At 41.2% G+C, this 19,231-nt stretch overlaps 1 protein-coding gene across 2 annotated transcripts in view; it reads right to left on the reverse strand.

The window, feature by feature from the left end:
* Window positions 1-18,896, reverse strand: part of SAMD5 (sterile alpha motif domain containing 5) — an 80,036-nt gene extending 61,140 nt beyond the window's left edge. For both annotated transcript variants that reach the window (XM_057527564.1, XM_057527563.1), the window contains exon 1: window positions 18,219-18,896. In XM_057527564.1, coding sequence (XP_057383547.1) covers window positions 18,219-18,683 — 465 coding nt within the window. In that variant the 5' untranslated portion in view covers window positions 18,684-18,896. The remainder of the gene's footprint in view (window positions 1-18,218) is intronic.
* Window positions 18,897-19,231: the final 335 nt, after the last annotated feature.

Consider the following 19,231-nt stretch of genomic DNA (forward strand, 5'->3'; position numbering starts at 1 on the left):
TAAGCAAACAAATCAAGACTTACAGATGACCCAAAAAGGTATCTTTAAAAGTAATTTTTGTGGGGCTTCCCTGGTGGCGCAGTGGTTGAGAGTCTGCCTGCTGATGCAGGGTACACGTGTTCAAGCCCTGGTCTGGGAGGATCCCACATGCCGTGGAGCAACTGGGCCCGTGAGCCACAACTACTGAGCCTGCGCGTCTGGAGCCCGTGCTCCGCAACAAGAGAGGCCGCGACAGTGAGAGGCCCGCGCACCGCGATGAAGAGTGGCCCCCGCTTGCCGCACCTGGAGAAAGCCCTCACACAGAAACGAAGACCCAACACAGCCAAAAATAAATATAAAAAATAAATAAATAAATAAATAAAAGCAAAAGGAAAAAGAAACATTTCTTTAAAAAAAAAAAAAGTAATTTTTGTAAATAGTGCTGCAATGAACATTGGGGTGCATGTATCCTTTCGGACTATTTACAATAGCCAAGACATGGAAGCAACCTAAATGCCCGTCAACAGAGGGCTGAATAAAGAAGATGCGGCACATATATACAGTGGAATATTAGCCATAAAAAAGAATGAAATAATGCCATTTGTAGCAACATGGATGGACCTAGAGATTATCATACTAAATGAAGTCAAACAGAGGAAGACAAATAGCATATGATATCACTCATATGTGGAATCTAATTTAAAAAAATGATACAGATGAACTTATTTACAAAACAGAAGCAGACTTACAGATATCGAAAACAAACTTAGAGTTACCAAAGGGGAAACGTAGGGGGAGGGATAAATCAGGAGCTTGAGATGAACATACACACACTACTATATATAAGATAGATAACCAACAAGGAGCTACTGTATAGCACAGGGACCTCTACTCAATATTCTGTGATAACCTATATGAGAAAAATATCTAAAAAAGAATGAATATATATATATATATATATATATATATATATGTATAACTGAATCACTTTGCTGTACACCTGAAACTAACACAACATTGTAAATCAACTATAACCCAATAAAATTAAATTTTTTAAAAAATTTTAAAATAAGAAATTTTTTAAAAATAATTTTTGTTGGGAGACAATGCTTATTACAACAGTAGAGCTATGTACATGATCAAGATATTAATAAATCATTTCTCCTGAGAAATGCACAGTTCTAAGAAAATCAGACTTGTCTCGTAATAGTCAACATTTTTGTTTTGTTTTTTATTTGATTGTTTGGTATTTGGGACTAAAATAGGACTACCTGCTAACTAACTTGTTTACCAAAATGACTTTCAACTGTTTCCAAATCCCACCTCAAACACCAAATATGCCATTATGGATATTCAAAAACTGTGCTGGAGGCTAAGAAAGCAACTCAAATTAACTTCAAGAAGTGTTCCAAGAAAGAAAAGAATCATTTGATTAAATGCCTGCTTCCAGTACTATTCTCCACTTTGTCTAAAAGAAGAAAAGTCCTGATCTTAAGAACTTATCTTAAACTAAAATCACAGGTTATGTATTTATTAGCAAAGACATTAATTCAGTAAAAACTCCTGAAAAGCAGAACCAAAGGAAACCAATATTTCCTTTGCAGAGTATGTACCACAGTAACAATCATACATAGTTAATGATGGCTACTCACTTCATCAGTGGATGCTCAAGATTAACAGGGACTTTTGTCACCAAACTGGTGTGATTTAATTTATATATGACTTTCTTTCCAGTCTCCTTTTGCCAATCAGTATTTGTAATGCATGTGGAAAGAATGAAGGAATTCTCCTTATCTTAAATCAAACACGAAATATGGATTCATTCTACCGTAAGTCTGTGAAATTTACACTAATTAGTATGCTATTAAATTTTTAAAATAAAGTAAAAATCTTTAGGACATGTTCACTCCCTACCCCACAACTATGCCTCATTTTTCCCACCTATAAAACAAGGATAGCAAAAATAGCATCTTCCTCAGAGACCTGTGATGAGGATTGAATGAAATAATGTGATAAAGCACTCTTAACAAATAATATAGACTGTTATCACTATTATTATCCTGCACGAGGGAGGTGGTACAAGGAAAAAGAGAAGTCCTCCCCTGATGTGAAGAGGAAAATCAGACATATCCATAAATAATTCATATAAGGTTGAATCAAGAATAAGTCTAAATTTTACAGTGAATGAAATCAAAGCACAGTGAAAGGTGTTCAGACTACAGGGTGAGTTCCCTACTCTAGGAAGCTCTTGCTTTTTCAATTTGCCTGCTTTCAAAAGAACACCAACCCTCTCCCCGTTTCCCTACAAATCACTTTTAATATAATTTAGCATGTGCATCCCAAAACAGCAATCTTGGGGATAACAAAGAAGATCATGCTTCCTGTCAGGGAGCAGGACTAATATGCCTCAGCAGGTCAAGCATGTCACTGTCACAATGTTTTCATAAACGATCAGAAGATTCAATTCACCACCATTTTCAAGGTAAGTATATCAATACAAGGAACCATATTAACAGAATAAACATATGGCCCAAACTGCTGTGCCAAGAAGTGGCGGTGAAAACTCTGATTTAAAATGACACAGCAAGGGGCTTCCCTGGTGGCGCAGTGGTTAAGAGTCCGCCTGCCAATGCAGGGGACACAGGTTCGAGCCCTGGTCTGGGAAGATCCCACATGCCGTGGAGCAACTAAGTCCGTGCGCCACAACTACTGAGCCCGCGTGCCACAACTACTGAAGCCCACGCTCCTAGAGCCTGTGCTCTGCAACAAGAGAAGCCACCGCAATGAGAAGCCCGCGCACCGCAATGAAGAGTAGCCGCTGCTCGCCGCAACTAGAGAAAGCCCGCACGCAGCAACAAAGACCCAGTGCAGCCAAAAATAAAAATAAATAAAATAAAATGACACAACAATAAAACTCAAAGTTAATGTCACCAACCTAACTCCAACTCTCCACCACCTCTCCATAACGAAGTAGGTCTCAAAAGAGTAAATTATTTTGCATACCCTCTGGCTCCACTCTAATCTATAATGGATGCAATACGCATATCCTGAATTTTTCTCCTACTGTGCAAGCCAGAGATACAGAGGGTTCGTGCAATCCCAGATAGCAACGAATCCCCTCTTTTCTTTAGATGCCTTATCAATGACAGTGACTAGAGCACTGAACTTGGATGCAATTAACAATTCACTGAACTATCATTTTTTTCTTTAGGTAGAGCTATTTTTCACCTTAACTGGATCCTGTAGTTAGCAAGTCCTAAGAATTGCTCAACGGTTTTTTATGTAAAATATTTTCCTCTTCGGGCTTCCCTGGTGGCGCAGTGGTTGAGAATCCGCCTGCCAATGCAGGGGACACGGGTTCGAGCCCTGGTCTGGGAGGATCCCACATGCCACGGAGCAAATAGGCCCGTGAGCCACAATTACTGAGCCTGCGCATCTGGAGCCTGTGCTCCGCAACAAGAGAGGCCACGATAGTGAGAGGCCCGCGCACCGCGATGAAGAGTGGCCCCCGCTTGCCACAACTAGAGAAAGCCCTCGCACAGAAATGAAGACCCAACACAGCCATAAATAAATAAATAAATAAATAAATAAATAAATATTTTAAAAAAAAAATTTCCTCTTCATAAAGATTATCTATTGCTTTATTACCTTCTGGCCATGAAAATATTGCTGCTACTTAATGCAGTACTACTTTTGTCAATCAAGAGTTTCCCAAAGGAGCACTTCCTAATCCAGCAGTGTTCCATTCTGCTTTGATATATGGTTACTTTAAAGTGGCTATATATTTATTGCATGATTGATGGTCAGCTTGGAAAGCGTTGGGTGCATCCATTTCTACACACTGAGCTGAATTCAGCACCTGAGGTAGGTATTTCTTCCAGAAACATACCATTCCTGTACCCCATCTTTAATCCTTGCTTCAACTACCTTTTAAAAAAGTAATTCTTTTTGACCTGTCAACAGATGTTTAAATGTAAATCAAGGATTTGTTATAACAATATTTCTTACAGAGTCTTCCAACTTCATCTTTGTTACAATTGGGCTATTGTTTCTATGCAAAGCCAAACATTCAAATTAAAATGAACGCCACTTCAATTTCTTTTATAAGGATTTTCAGTTTAACATGGCATCTGGCAAGCAGCCCCCATCTGTATTTTCCACCAACAGGCCTTGGGTAGGGTGAGGGCAGGAAGGGAGCAGACTAGTTGATGGGGGAGTACAAGGGAGTGGGGGGAGTGGAAGAGTGGGAGGATGAAGGAGAAGAATATAATTCTAGAATCTGGGAGCAATTTCCCGAACTATACTTAGGGGGGAAAAAAGCCCATTTTGGCTGTGAAAACAGTAAAATCAATAAAGATTCAAGTTAACCCCTCACCCCCCTCAGAGTCTCTGCCCTCTGGTTCAAAAACAAAATGTCTGCAAAACCAGAAAATTAAATCGTTACCCACGACTATGTGGCTGTTGTCTTTTGAGCAAGAGGGGTGCGGGGCTGGTCCCCACGTCTCACTGCTGTCACTGCCTCTCTTGCTTGTCTAGACAGAGACGGCAACTTCCAAAAAGCTATTGGCAGGAAGTCAACTGTAATAATATCATGACAATAACTGCCATAGTAGTTACCAAACTGAAGGTAAATGTCAAACATCATTCATGAAAGAAAAGCTATGTAATGTAAAAGAATGTCACAATAATCTGGGAGTAAGATCACAAAATTCCTCCTCTCACACTCAGGTTGCTTCAAAAGAGAACACTTACGGATGGTTTCATATTAGGAAATTTGTTCATGCAATACATCACAACATTAGGCCCAGGAAGAAAAAGACTTTCAATTATTTTTAAGTTGCTACAAAGATATTTAATAGAATCAAATATCCATTCCCAATAAAAATGCCTACAAAATTAGGAAAACAAAGATGCTTTTCAACATCATGAAGAGTATCTTAAGCTGAGAGCCAATGTCAGAATAATAACAAAATACTTGTTGCATGTCCATTAAAATTTGGAATAAGACAAGAACATCTAATTATCACTATCATTTAACAATGCTACATAAATTCTAGCCAATGCAATAGGACCAGAACACAGAAATAAAAGCTATAATTCCTGTAACGTAGGTGATAAAATTATCACCTGTGTATGATTACATATAACATTAGAACTCTATCTTATATCATGTCCCAAAATAAATTTTGGATGAATTAGAGTTAAATGTAAACCTAAAACCAAATAAATTAATTGGAGATATAGGTAAATATTAACTAATCCTGGACTAAAGAAAGGATTTATTATAAGAATAAAAGTAATCACAAAAATAGATTGATTATACTTCTCCATTAAAAAAAAAAAGGTTCAATACGATCCCTATCAAATTACCAATGGCATTTTTCACAGAACTAGAACAAAAAATTTTACAATTTGTATGGAAACCCAAAAGACCCCGAATAGCTAAAGCAATCTTTTTTTTTTGCTTTTTTTTTTGATTGATTTGAGTCCTCTCCTTTTTTTTCTTGATGAGTCTGGCTAAAGGTTTATCAATTTTGTTTATCTTCTCAAAGAACAAGCTTTTAGTTTTATTGATCTTTGCTATTGTTTTCTTTGTTTCTATTTCATTTATTTCTGCTCCGATCTTTATGATTTCTTTCCTTCTACTAACTTTGGGTTTTGTTTGTTCTTCTTTCTCTAGTTGCTTTAGGTGTGAGGTTAGGTTGTTTAAATTTTTAAATTAAATTATTTGTTTATGGCTGCGTTGGGTCTTCATTACTGCTCACAGGCTTTCTCCAGTTATGGCGAGCAGGGGCTACTCTTCATTGCAGTGCGCGGGCTTCTCATCATGGTGCCTTCTCTTGTTGCCCAGCACAGGCTCTAGGTGTGCGGGCTTCAGTAGTTGTGGCATGCGGGCTCAGTAGTTGTGGCTCATAGGCTCTAGAGCACAAGCTCAGTAGTTGTGGCGCACGGGCTTAGTTGCTCCGCGGCATGTGGGACCTTCTCGGACCAGGGATCGAACCTGTGTCCCCTGCATTGGCAGGTGGATTCTTAACCACTGTGCCACCAGGGAAGTCCCCAAAGCAATCTTGAGAAAGAAAAACAGAGCTGGAGGAACCAGGCTCCCTGACTTCATACTATACTACAAAGCTACAGTAATCAAGACAGTATAGTACTGGCACAAAAACAGAAATATAGGTCAGTGGTACAGGATAGAAAGCCCAGAGATAAACCCACGCACCTGTGGTCACCTAGGCTATGACAAAGGAGGCAAAAATATACAAGGGAGAAAAGACAGTCTCTTCAATAAGTGGTGCTGGGAAAACTGGGCAGCTACATGTAAAAGAATGAAATTAGAACACTCCCTAACACCAGACACAAAAATAAACTCAAAATGGATTAAAGACCTAAATGTAAGGCCAGACACTATAAAATTCTTAGAGGAAAACATAGGCAGAACACTCTTTGACATTAATCACAGCAAGATCCTTTTTGACCCACCTCCTACAGAAATGGAAATAAAAACAAAAATAAACAAATGGGACCTAATTAAACTTAAAAGCTTTTGCACAGCAAAGGAAACCATAAACAAGATGAAAAGACAACCCTCAGAATGGGAGAAAATATTTGCGAATGAAGCAACTGACAAAGGATTAATCTCCAAAATATACAAACAGCTCATACAGCACAATACCTAAAAAACAAACAATCCAATCAAAAAATGGGCGGAAGACTTAGACATTTCTCCAAAGAAGACATACAGATGGCCAAAAAACACATGAAAAGATGCTCAACATCACTAATTATTAGAGAAATGCAAATCAAAACTACAATGAGGCATCACCTCATACCAGTCAGAATGGCCATCCTCAAAAAATCTACAAACAATAAATGCTGGAGAGCGTGTGGAGAAAAGGGAACCCTCTTGCACTGTTGGTAGGAATGTAAATTGATACAGCCACTATGGAGAACAGTATGGAGGTTCCTTAAAAAACTAAAAATAGAACTACCATACAGCCCAGCAATCCCACTACTCGGCATATACCCAGAGAAAACCACAATTCAGAAAGAGTCATGTACCACAATGTTCATTGCAGCTCTATTTACAATAGCCAGGACATGGAAGCAACCTAAGTGTCCATCCACAGATGAATGGATAAAGATGTGGTACATATATAAAATGGAGTATTACTCAGCCATAAAAAGGAATGAAATTGGGTCATTTGTAGAGACGTGGGTGGACCTAGAGAGTGTCATGCACAGTGAAGTAAATCAGAAAGAAAAAAGCAAATATCATATAATAAAGCATATATGTGGAATCTAGAAAAATGGTATAGATGATCTTATTTGCGAAGTAGAAATAGAGACACAGACATAGAGAACAAATGTATGGATACTAAGGGGGAAAGGGATGGGGTGGGAGGAATTGGGAGACTAGGATTGACACATATACATTATTGGTACTATGTATAAAATAGAGAGCTGATGGGAACATACTGTATAGCACAGGGAACTCTACCTAATGCACTGCGGTAACCTAAATGGGAGGGAAGTCCAAAAGGGAGGGGATATCTGTATGTGTATGGCTGATTCATTTTGTTGTGCAGTGGAGGCTAACACAACAGTATAAAGCAACCATTCTCCAATAAAAATTAATTTAAAAAAAGAGAAAGGAAAACCGAAAAGGCAGATGGTAAATTGAGTAAAATATTTTCAATTATTATGACAAACAAATTATGTATGTTGTTATTTAAAGAGCTTTTTGAAATTATGGAAAGAACATTTAGCCTCAACAGAATCATAAGGACATGAACTAATAATTTAAGATAGGTCTTCATATTGAGAATAACTTCATAATCACAAGATTTTGTATTATACGACAAAGATTAGCCAGATGTTTTGAGGAATTACTGTCAGTTATTCTTTGAGGCACTTTTCATATACTGTGTCTCTGATTCAACACCCTTAAGAAGTAGGTAATATTATACCCATTTTATAGATGAAGCAACTTAGTTTTAGAAAGATTAAATAATTTGTCCAAGTAAATGGTAAAAAAGAATGTAACTTCAATTATATCTAAGTCTGTACCCTCTATATTCCTCCAGTCTGGAAGAAACAACTAAAATTATTGATAAGGTGGAATACATAAAAGTTTTTAAATTTTGGACATCCAAAAATGAATCATTAAAATCTAACGTAAACCACACTCTGAAAAATCTCTGCAACCTCTATGCAACAATGATTATTTTCCTTAATATATAAAGAGCTCTTGCCAAGCAACTGGAAGTGGTCTAAGACCAACAGAAAAAACAGGCAAGCACAGTGAACAAGCAATACATAATTATAAAAGCCACAAACATGAAATTATGTAAATCAATAATCTAAGAAATATCATTCAAAGAATGATGAAATACTATTTCTCAAACATGACATTTTCAAATTATGAAGAAATTAAAATAATCAATAATAACATGGGTGAGGTTTCAACCCAATAAGAAAATGGTTAAATTAATTATGGTGCTAAACTAAGATGGAATACGTCTTAGCATTAAAATCATTTTTCAAATGATATCTGCCAACATAGGACCAGCCGTATCCTCTTATCCAATACCAGATTTATGCATATGTACAAGACAGAAATTCTAATTCATAGGTGATTTTTAAAGAAATACACTGTAGTGTTAGAAACTGTAAAACAGACCGTTTTAAATTTCTTCTCAGTCTGCTTCAGTGTTCTCCAAATTTTCTCAATTCAGTATATTTACTTTTCAATCAGAAATATTTTCAAAATTGTATTAGAAACAATGATTTATTCACTATCAGTAAGAACACTTCAAATTTGTGAAGTTCTTTTAGAATTTACAAAACAACCTCATAAATATTATGCCATTTAATTCATACTACAACCTTTTGAGATAAATACTGGCATTATTTTAAAGAAGAAATAACGTTTCTTAAACTAAAAAGATCATATTTCCTTATGTCTTCCAAGGAAAGGGCAGGCAAAGAAGGGGCCCTTAAAACAAAATGAAATTTTAAATTATGAACAAGACGTATAGAAACTCTAAACAATGTCAGTGATAAAACACTTCTCCCTGAAAAAAACCTTTTGTTGGCCTAACTTCTAGCTGTCACAGTTACTGTCGAGTTTCAATGGCATTTACATTTGCTTCTAATTAGCATCTTTTATTACCTGTCCTTTTATAGGCATTGTGTTCTACCTGGGAGTTAATTCACAGAACTCCTGGTTATATGGTTGGCACCAACCCACAAACTTGGTTATAAGAGTCCTTTCTAAAATAAGTTTGTAGGACTTCCCTGGTGGCGCAGTGGTTAAGAATCCACCTGCCAATGCAGGGGACACGGGTTCAATCCCTGGTCCAGGAAGATACCACATGCCGTGGAGCAACTACGCCCGTGTGCCACAACTACTGAGCCTGCGCTCTAGAGCCCGCGAGCCACAACTACTGAGCCCACGTGCCACAACTACTGAAGCCCGTGCGCCTACAGCCCATGCTCCACAACGAGAAGCCACCGCAATGAGAAGCCGACACACCGCAACAAAGAGTAGCCCCCGCTCGCTGCGACTAAACAAAGCCCAGGTGCAGCAACGAAGACCTAACACAGCCAAAGATAAATTAATTAATTTAAAAAAAACACTTAAAAATAAATAAATAAAATAAGTTTGTAAAAGTTGTCATGTCTCTCCCATGGTACTACATGAATAAGTTAAACTGTAGATTGAAAATAAACAATGATAGCATCGTGATTTGTAAAAAAACAGAAAAACGTGTAACTTGAGTTAGTTCAATTCCATTATTCTTATGACCACTTAGAGTTTTTGTATGTGTTGAAAACTCAAAACAGTGAAACAGAGTACAAACTGCAAGGTGCAATATGTTAGTTTGGTTAAGTGCAAATTCTATTTTATAGCTGAAATGTTTTTACTAAATTTGAATTCTTTAAAACTGAAATATATTCCTTATTTTAACTGTTAACTGTTTAAAACTAAAGAAGAAATCAAGAAAATAATTGCTGTGTATTAGTCCATGACTTTACTTAAAATAGTTTTGTCAAATAGAGGTAGGATGTTAAAAAAATATGGGTGTCAAATACAACAGGTACACTTCCAGTCTTATTATAAAATTATGGTATGCTCTAGGGAAAATATCTTAAAATTTGGAAAATCTGTTCATTATGATTTTGGTAAAGAATACATGCTGATTGTTTTCCTCACCTTTCGGACATGTTCCAAATGAAGTAGGTCTTATTTTGTTTGTATTTATAACTTTATGGAAACATAACAGTAAGGTTTTAAGAGCTCATCAGACCATTTATTTCAATTAGAAGCAGTAATTAAATCTCTTTAAACTATTAGATGTCACTTAGTCTCTATGTAAGACGGATTGTATGCTTAATGCCTTTTGGCATGATCCACAATTATCTGCCCTTAATACTTTTTATATTGACTGAAAACAAGGATTCCCTTCCTACTCCTCCCAGGTGTCCTCGAGTCCAAATCAGCGGTTGATCTGAAATAGCATTTTTCATAAAACTTAGAAAATAACTGTTAAAAACTTTTTAACTCAAGTGCTAGCAATAGTATAATAAGTCTTAGCTATAGCTAAGGACTCGATGCTGTTTCTAGCTCTACACAGACTATAACCTTGAAAAGTTATACCGATCATGGTCCTGGGTGTACTTTCCCTCACCATGGGCAATGTTCTTCCAAATACCTTAGGATATCCCTTGTTAATTTCAAGCACCAGCGTTGGTTGAGTCCGTGTCATCTGACTTACCTTACTTCAAGAAAATCCATTTCAGAACATATTTCTGGTGAACTGGAATCTAATTACTTACATAATCTGAAAAAATGTGCTTTTTTATCAAAATTTCTTTCTTCTTTTTTGGCATGTGTTAGACAACTACCTAAGGGCAGACAAGGTTCATGAGGCCACCCTTAGTACTGCTAACCCTGCCTCGAGCATCTTTTTCTCATTGAACAGTGAGGAAGGAAGAATAAGCACAATTGAGACCTCTTTAAGACTGGAGATGCCAGTGCAGAGAAAAGAGCTTTCTCTTTTTTTTTGACCTTTTTAATTTTAATAAAAATATGAAAATAATAATACGTATCAAGACGGAATAGCTATTTGTATTTTTCTTCCCATCCACAGTAGTTAAGAGTGTGACCTTGGGCAAGTTGTATGACCTTGGGCCGGTTGCTTAACCTCTCTCTTTTTTTTGCTCTTTTTTTATCTTCCTTTTAAAAAAAATTTTCATTGCAGTATATTTGCTTTACAATGTTGTGTTAGTTTCTACTGTACAGCAAAGTGAGTCAGCTATACGTATATATATCCCCTCTTTTTTGGATTTCCTTCCCATTTAGGTCACCACAGAGCACTGAGTAGAGTTCCCTGTGCTATACAGTAGGTTCTCATTAGTTATCTATTTTATACACAGTATCAGTAGTATATATGTCAATCTCTCACTACCAGGTGACAGTTTTGAACATTACAACCGAATTTTGAAAATCTAATTTTTGAAGTTTTTACAAATAATTTTCATTATTGTATCCTCAGGCCTGCAGAAATGACTGGGTATCACTTGTACTAAAAATTTACTGCTGATTAATTACCAAATTCCCCTATTATCAGGAGTAAGACCTGGGCCAACAGGCTTTTCTGTACACAGCCAAGACATGACCACTATGATGGCGGCTGAAATGTCCAAGCAAGGACAGCTACGGGGTAACAGGGGCCAGGCTATCCATCTGGCAAATGTTGTTTGCTCAATGCCTGCTAATATCCACAAACGGTTATAAGAGTCATTTTCTAAAATAAGTTTGTAAAAGTTGTCATGTCTCCCATGGTACTACGTGAATAAGTTAAACAATAGATTGAAAATAAACAATGATAGCACCATGAAGGCAGAGGAATTCTTGGGAGAAGGAATATTTACTGTCATTTCAGCTTCTGCCAGGACCCAAGGCACAACTCCAAAGGACACAAGCATATTCTCTGCCAACCTCTCTCTTTCCTTTCTAAATATTTTTTCTATATCTTTCACCCTGGCCCCCAAAAACAAAAGCCCTCATGCCACCTGTCTCTCCAAACACCTCCATCCCAAGCCATCTCTCCCCCAAATCCATGAATAACCCTATTACCATGAGAGTCTTGTTACTTACAGTAATTAAATTCACACTGAGGCGTGAATGAAGCTTAACACTCCTACAGCATTGCTAAATAACATTATATTAACTCAGCTCTACTTGGTAGTGTGTGGCAAGGAGATATTTTTCAGTGAAGAAGTCTATACACCTTCCCCATCCACCATCTACCCTAGAGCCTGCCTTCCGCTTTTCCAAGTCTGCTAGAAAACAGGATACTTTTACAGTCCCATACAATCCACATCTACCACAACCCCCATGCACAAGCACTGCCAAACTTACAGGACACAATACAACATCACACATAGCTTGTAACCTGCAGCGCAAACATAGGAATGGTGAGGGTACTTTCTATTCACGTTTAGCTTTATCCATCCTACAAGCATTATTGTACAATGTTTACATTTAGGCATAGCTATAAACATCAGATGCATAATACCTAGTATTTGTATATTAACGCAATACGCTCCATAAACCTCTAATCTCTCCATCTCCCCCCTCACTGGTATCATGTGAGCAGACAGAGAAATGAGGGCTCTTCAACGCCATCCCCACAAAGTTCCCAGTCTCCTCATTCACCCTTCCTCTCTGCCCCTCTGTCATAGAGAAGGCATCCCCTCCCACTGGAAGTGTGTTCCCCTTTTTTTTCCAGTGCTCTGGACACAATTCCCTCCCACCTCCTTGATCTCTTGGGTGGTCTCCCTTCTCCCACATCTTCACCCACTCCCTCTCTCTGGCTCCCTCCCACCAACACTTAGACATGCTGTAGCTTCTCTCATCCTTAAAAAAAAAAAAACAAATTCACAAAACTCTTCCCTTGACTCAAATTCTCCCTTCTTCCTCCAGCTATAGCTTTAGTTCTATCTTCTCAGTCTGACTTCATTAAAAAGTTGCCTATAGTACATCCAGACAATGGAATATTACTCAGCGCTAAAAACAAATGAGCTATCAAGCCATGAAAAGACACAAAGGAACCATAAATGCCTATCACCAAGTGAAAGAAACCAATCTGAAAAGGTTATATACTATGTAGCCTTTCCAAATATGTGACATTCTAGAAAAGGCAATACTGTGGAGAGAACAAATAATCATTGCTTGCCAGGAGTTGGGAGAAAAGAAGAATGAATAGGCAGAGCACAGAGGATTTTTAGGGCAATGAATGTACTCTGCATGATACCGTAATGATGGCTACATGTCATTCATTATACATTTGTTCAAAGTCAAGAATGCACATCACCAAGAGTGACTCCCTAATGTAAGCTATGAACTTTAGGTGGTTATAATGTATCAAGGTAGGTTCATCAATTGTAACAAATGTACCACTCTGGTGGGAGTGAGGAACACTATGCATGTGTGGGGCAGGGGTATATAGGAACTCTCTGGACCATCCTCTCAATTTTGCTGCAAACCTAAAACTGCTCTTTAAAAAAAATTAAATCTTAAAATAAAAGTTGTCTATGCTCCCTGTTTCCACGTCCTCTCATTGGTCCCTCACTTGAACCTGCTATTTCAGAGGTCCCCGCTGGCATGGCTGCTACTTCCCATGGATACATTTAGTTCTTGTCCTGCTTGACGGGTCTCTGACCTCCTGACCAGTCCCTCCTCCCCGAAGCGTCACTGCTTCCACTGACTCACCCTTTCTGCCTCCTTCGAAGGTTCTTCGTCCTCTGCCCATCTCCCAAATCCTGGTGTTCCCCAAGGTTCTGTCCTGGTCCCTTCTCCCTTCTCCCTCTACAGATCACTCATATTTGTGGCTTCAATGTGCAGACTACTCCCAAATCTGTATCTTTTGTCCCAGCATCTCTCCTCTGCTCCACAACTGTATTTCCAACTGCCAACTAGACAAATATGTTCAAATATGCCTCTGGCATCAGACACTCAGTATATTTAAACCTGAAGGCAACATCTTTGTTTCCAAACTTGCTCTTCTCCTGGGTCCCCTGCTCAGGAAAGGGCATCGCAATCCTAAATCAGAAATCTACACGTCATCTCAACCTCTGTCCCCTCTCATCCCTGTCATCCAATCATCCAGTTCTGGCAAATTCTACCTCTCAGTTACCTCCACGGCACCTCCCAGCCTGTCGCCACGCAGTCCAGGCTGCCAGCAAATCTCTCCTGACACTACAACCTCGTCCTAATCATTTCCTCTATCTCTGGTCAGGATCCATCAATAGCTCCCCTCTCGAGATACACTCCAACTCGTACATATTACTCCAAGTCCATCCAGGACCAGCCCCTGCCTGTCTCACCATCTCTTGCCACTTCTTCCAAGCATTCTATGCTCCAGCCAGACTGAATTCCTTTAAATTCCCGGTGCCCTGCTGCACTTCTTCCCTTTTTGGCCCTTTGCACACACTGTTCTCTATACCTAGAACACTTGTTCCCTTAGGACCCTCCTCTCCTTCAGGCTAAACCCTCCATACTTCAGTTCTCAGACCAAAGGCCAGTTCTAGAAAGTCTGCCATGGTCCCCCCTCCCCGCAAACTAGGTTGGAAGCAATCACTACACTTCATCACTGTTGTTCATTCCATTTTATGTCTTCCCCGCTCGATCCCAAGTCCCTTGAAGGCAGGGCTTCTGCATCCTGCCAATCATAGTAACCTGGAGCCTGGCAGAGCCTCAGCATAGAGAAGCTTGGTAAAGTACTGAGAACATGTACACAAAGCTTTTCCTAATCCTTACTTTGTGAAAACATATCCCCACTTCATTAAGGTAGAAGTCACAGCAGTCGGAGAAGCTAAGGACAGGGCAGAAGAGGGATTCATCCAATGTTTTTAGATTTCAAGTAGTGCTCTTTCCAAGCTCCTGGTTTTCCAAAGTGGATTGCCTTGGTACAAAGAAAAACTTACTTTTCTTACATTTTAACTCACCTAAAAGAGGAAAGTGGCAACTGTTGATAAGACAATGAACACAGCACTGCAGCACAGTTCCTGGTAACATGAACTGTTACTGGGGCAAATACCACAGTCCTGCAGTCTTTTCAAGTAATTCTTGGGAAAATTCCTCAACTTACTTTCCTCTGTAAAGATTCACTATTCCTGCCTTGATCACCCTACGTAAAATCCGCTTTCAAACCATCTAATATTCTCACCAAAGTACAAAAAAATTACAAGGATCAGCCATGCAGACTATAAAGGAGACGTGAGGCCTCTCTAACAAGCAGAATTCCAAATGCACAGAATGAACACTGTGTTCTGATCATGACAGAGCCAAGGAATCTGGAGAAATTAAAAAGTGGATCACACTTTAAAGAAGAGTCCTGGGCTTCCCTGGTGGCACAGTGGTTAAGAATCCGCCTGCCAATGCAGGCGACACGGGTTCAAGCCCTGGTCCGGGAAGATCCCACATGCCATGGAGCAACTAAGCCCATGCGCCACAACTACTGAGCCTGTGCTCTAGAGCCCATGAGGCACAACTACTGAGCCTGCGCGCCACAACTACTTAAGCTCGCGGGCCTAGAGCCTGTGCTCTGCAACAAAAGAAGCCACTGCAATAAGAAGCCCGCGCACCGCAACGAAGAGTAGCCCCCACTCACTGCAACTAGAGAAAGCCCGAGCTCAGCAACAAAGACCCAACTCAGCCAAAAGTAAATAAATAAATAAATAAATTTATTTATTTAAAAAAAAGTCCTAACACTGTTGCAGAAAACAACGTCTTAGATAATTTAAAATCCAAAATTTAAGAAGCAATGCACACGAAAGCAACAAATTCAGAAAAACCAACATGATTTGGCACTATACACGTGCATGCTCAGTTTGGGGTACATTAATTTTATTTTAGTTTCTATTTCAGTGTGTGTTTTTCTTGTAACAAATATATGAAGTGACAGAATTTTTTTTACACTTAAATTCGTCAGCTCCATTTTTTTGATCCCCACTTGGAGCATCAATGAAGGAGGTACAAAAACACTTCTGGCCCCATTTTATTCTTCATCAGTTCGACAAATTACATATGTACAGAAAGTGAATGAGGGTATATTTTTACTATCAAACATTATTGTTATGGGATTTATATACAAGTTGACAGAAATTATTATTTACAAAAGTAAATAGTACTACAATGTAAGTCGAAATTTTCTTCGATAAATTGCACTTACTCAAATGCACTACCATCTCACACACTGATCTAGGCAGGAATGCACAGTCCAGAGCCAATGCCCAGACTATTCATGTCCTTAGAATCCTCTTCCACTTATCCTTTTCAGCTTCTGAGTTTGATATTGAGGCCTGTCTTTTTAAGCATCAGAATCAAAATGTGTTACATCATCCCCACCTGCAGCCCACACTCTCCTCTGCCCTCCCAGCCCTGTACCCAGCTCTTCTCCTGAAGAAGAAGCAAGCCCTAGTGATATTAACTTGTTCTCGGCATCCCTTTCTGGCCAGGACTTGACCTCTGCCCTCACCATGTGCCCAGGAGCTCACACTCTCTCAGCCTAAGCCCGCCTCACTTCCCGGGATGTAATCACAAAAGTCTGACTGGCCTTGAACTCCTTTGACCTGCCATCTCCAGAAACGAGCCTTTATTTTACAGTGATGGTCAGAGTCATTATATACACACTACACATATCTCCACCTCTACCTGCCTGGGAAAACTGTGTTCTCCCCTTCATCTCCCTGTTTGGGGCACATATCAGAAACATAGTCAGAGTGGGTAATTGGAACATGTGTTTAATTTGAGGCAAACTGTCCTCCGGACTTGCCCTCTTTATATAGTTCTTATAAAACAAATTTATACTCTTAAGCAGGTTATCTCAGTTGCCAGTCTTACAAGATAACATATGGATAATATTAAACCTTCTATTCTCATCTACCCTAGATATTTTTATCTACTTTTTACAAAGTTTTCTCTTGAACTTCCTTAAATCCAGACATTATGACCGTAATTTAAGACTATAAAGCAACGCAAGTGTCCTAGACAAGCACACATTTGGATTATCCGCACACAACATTTGGATTATCCGCATGTCTCTGCTGCGGTGCTGTGTCTACTCCCCTCCAGCTACAGCATGCTTGCCATCATTTTCCGCTGGGCTTCTCTCTATGTCTTGACTTTCCCGCTGAGGTCATCTTTTTCCTGGGCAACTCCAGGCAAGCTTGAGGATTACATGTACTGTTTACTTCTCCCTTTCAAGTCAGGACCCTCTACCTGGATGGCTGCAGAAGCCTGAACTGAACAGACTCAGCTGGTGGCTGAGCTCTTGTAAGAAATTAAGACTTTCTGTAGTTAATTATTAAAAGCCCAAATCCACAGTTCAGCCTTCCTCACAGATCAGCTGCCATACTTTCCCAGTTTCTCCCCAGGGAAGTCCTCACTGGTGACGGAAAATCTCACTTCCTTGTGTTGTGCCCTCCTTTCCTACATGCGAATCCACTCAGGCTTTCTAGAAGTCACAGCTGTACCTGCTTCATCTCATCTGGATTAACAATCAACCAAACCGGTGACCCAGCACAGAACTCGGCAGCACGCCCTCGTGACCCCATTACCACCAATGTCCTTAGCACCCATTACCTCCCTATACTTAAGCTGAACGAACTTATCCCAAGCGGACTGACTTGTGTTTTGTTAACTTCTCTCCTAGACTGCTCATGTCAGTCGTTCACTTTTCAAATTTGCAGCTGGGATTCGACTTTCTGGAATTGAGAGCAACAGGGCATCATTTCTCACTCTTTGAAGAAAAGAGTCGGCCAATTTCCCTTGGGAGCTTCTCAAAAAGGTGAGAAAAAGAAAGGTCGAGAACAATGTGGGTTTTAACCAGTCTTCTGGTACTTCAGACCCAAACACTACCATGGAGGGTACCATGACCTGTCCTGTGCTCCTGGAGAAGCACCGAGCGCCCAGTTCCTGACCGAGACTACGCGAACACTTGGCCCTAGTTTAGAAGTAACACCTGGGTGAGGGATCCTGTCTTATCAACCGTTGGTGACACCGGGAAGCAAGGAATAAAAGAGCGAACACAGAAAGAACCCAGAAGAGAATCCCAAATACCCAAAGCCTCCTCGTCTCCCGTCGTTTCCTGGGAAAAACGGGCTGCCAAGCCTGGGCAGGAGCGGCCGGGCCGCATCCCTCCCGCCGCGCGCCCACGCCGCCTCCTTACCTTGCGGGAGTACGGGGGCTTGCTCAGGTGGATGCCGTCACGGACGAGCTTATCCCTGATCATGATCTTCAGCTTCAGTTTCGGGTAGCTCACCAGCTCCCTGCCGCGAGGGGCGGTCGTCTGGCTGCGGGGGTCCCCGCGGGGGCCCTGGGCCTGGCCGCCGCAAGGCTCCCCCCGGCGGCGGGTGGGGACGGCGACCGCGGGCGGCCCGGGTGGCGCGGGCGGCGGCTGCGGCTCCAGCGTGAAGTAGAGGCCGGCGGCGGCGGCGTCCTGCTCCCGCAGCCGGCGCACGGCCTCCAGGATGCGGCGCCGGTGCGCGGGCGCCAGCACCCCGATGGCGTCCAGGTCCGGGTCCCCGATCTGCTTGCACACCTCCAGGTCATCGTAGCCGTTATCCACGAAGGACTCTGCGTACTGCGGGAGCTGCAGCGCTTTCAGCCACTCGTAAACTATGTTGGTGCACATGGTAGGACTGGAACCCCCGCCGGCAAACGGCGTCCCAGCGCCCGAGCGGCACGGGCGGCACCAGTTCTGACAACTTTTAATCCTCTCCTCCAAGGGGAAAGAAAAATCTCAGTGAAGTTTTCCTTTTAAAGAAAAGGACAGGGCCGGAGGTAAAAAGCCATCAGAAGCCTCAAGAGGGAGAAGCGGCAAAGTGAATTCCCCAAGCAGCCTGGAGCTCGCAGGCACTGACGGCTCGGGGAGCCGCTCCGCGCCGCCCCTAGATTCTCCGCCGCCGCCGCCGGCGCCGCGGGGAGGGGCGCGCGGCGGGCGCGCGAGGGGGCGGAGGCGGGCGGGGCCCGGGCACACCCCTCGGAACCGCGCGGGGTCAGCGGCGCGTCGCGCCGCTCAGCACTTTCCGCAGCCTGGACCGTCCTGGGGCTGCACGCCGCATCTCAGTTTCTGGCCGCCGCCGTTGGCGTCTGAACGCGCGCCCCACGCTGCGGAGGCAGCTCCTCGGCGCAGATCCGCGGCCGCCCAGGAGCGCCTCGTCTTCGCGAGTGCGAGTCACT

This window comes from Balaenoptera acutorostrata, chromosome 14, assembly GCF_949987535.1.
Source record: "Balaenoptera acutorostrata chromosome 14, mBalAcu1.1, whole genome shotgun sequence".
Classification (NCBI taxonomy): domain Eukaryota; kingdom Metazoa; phylum Chordata; class Mammalia; order Artiodactyla; family Balaenopteridae; genus Balaenoptera; species Balaenoptera acutorostrata.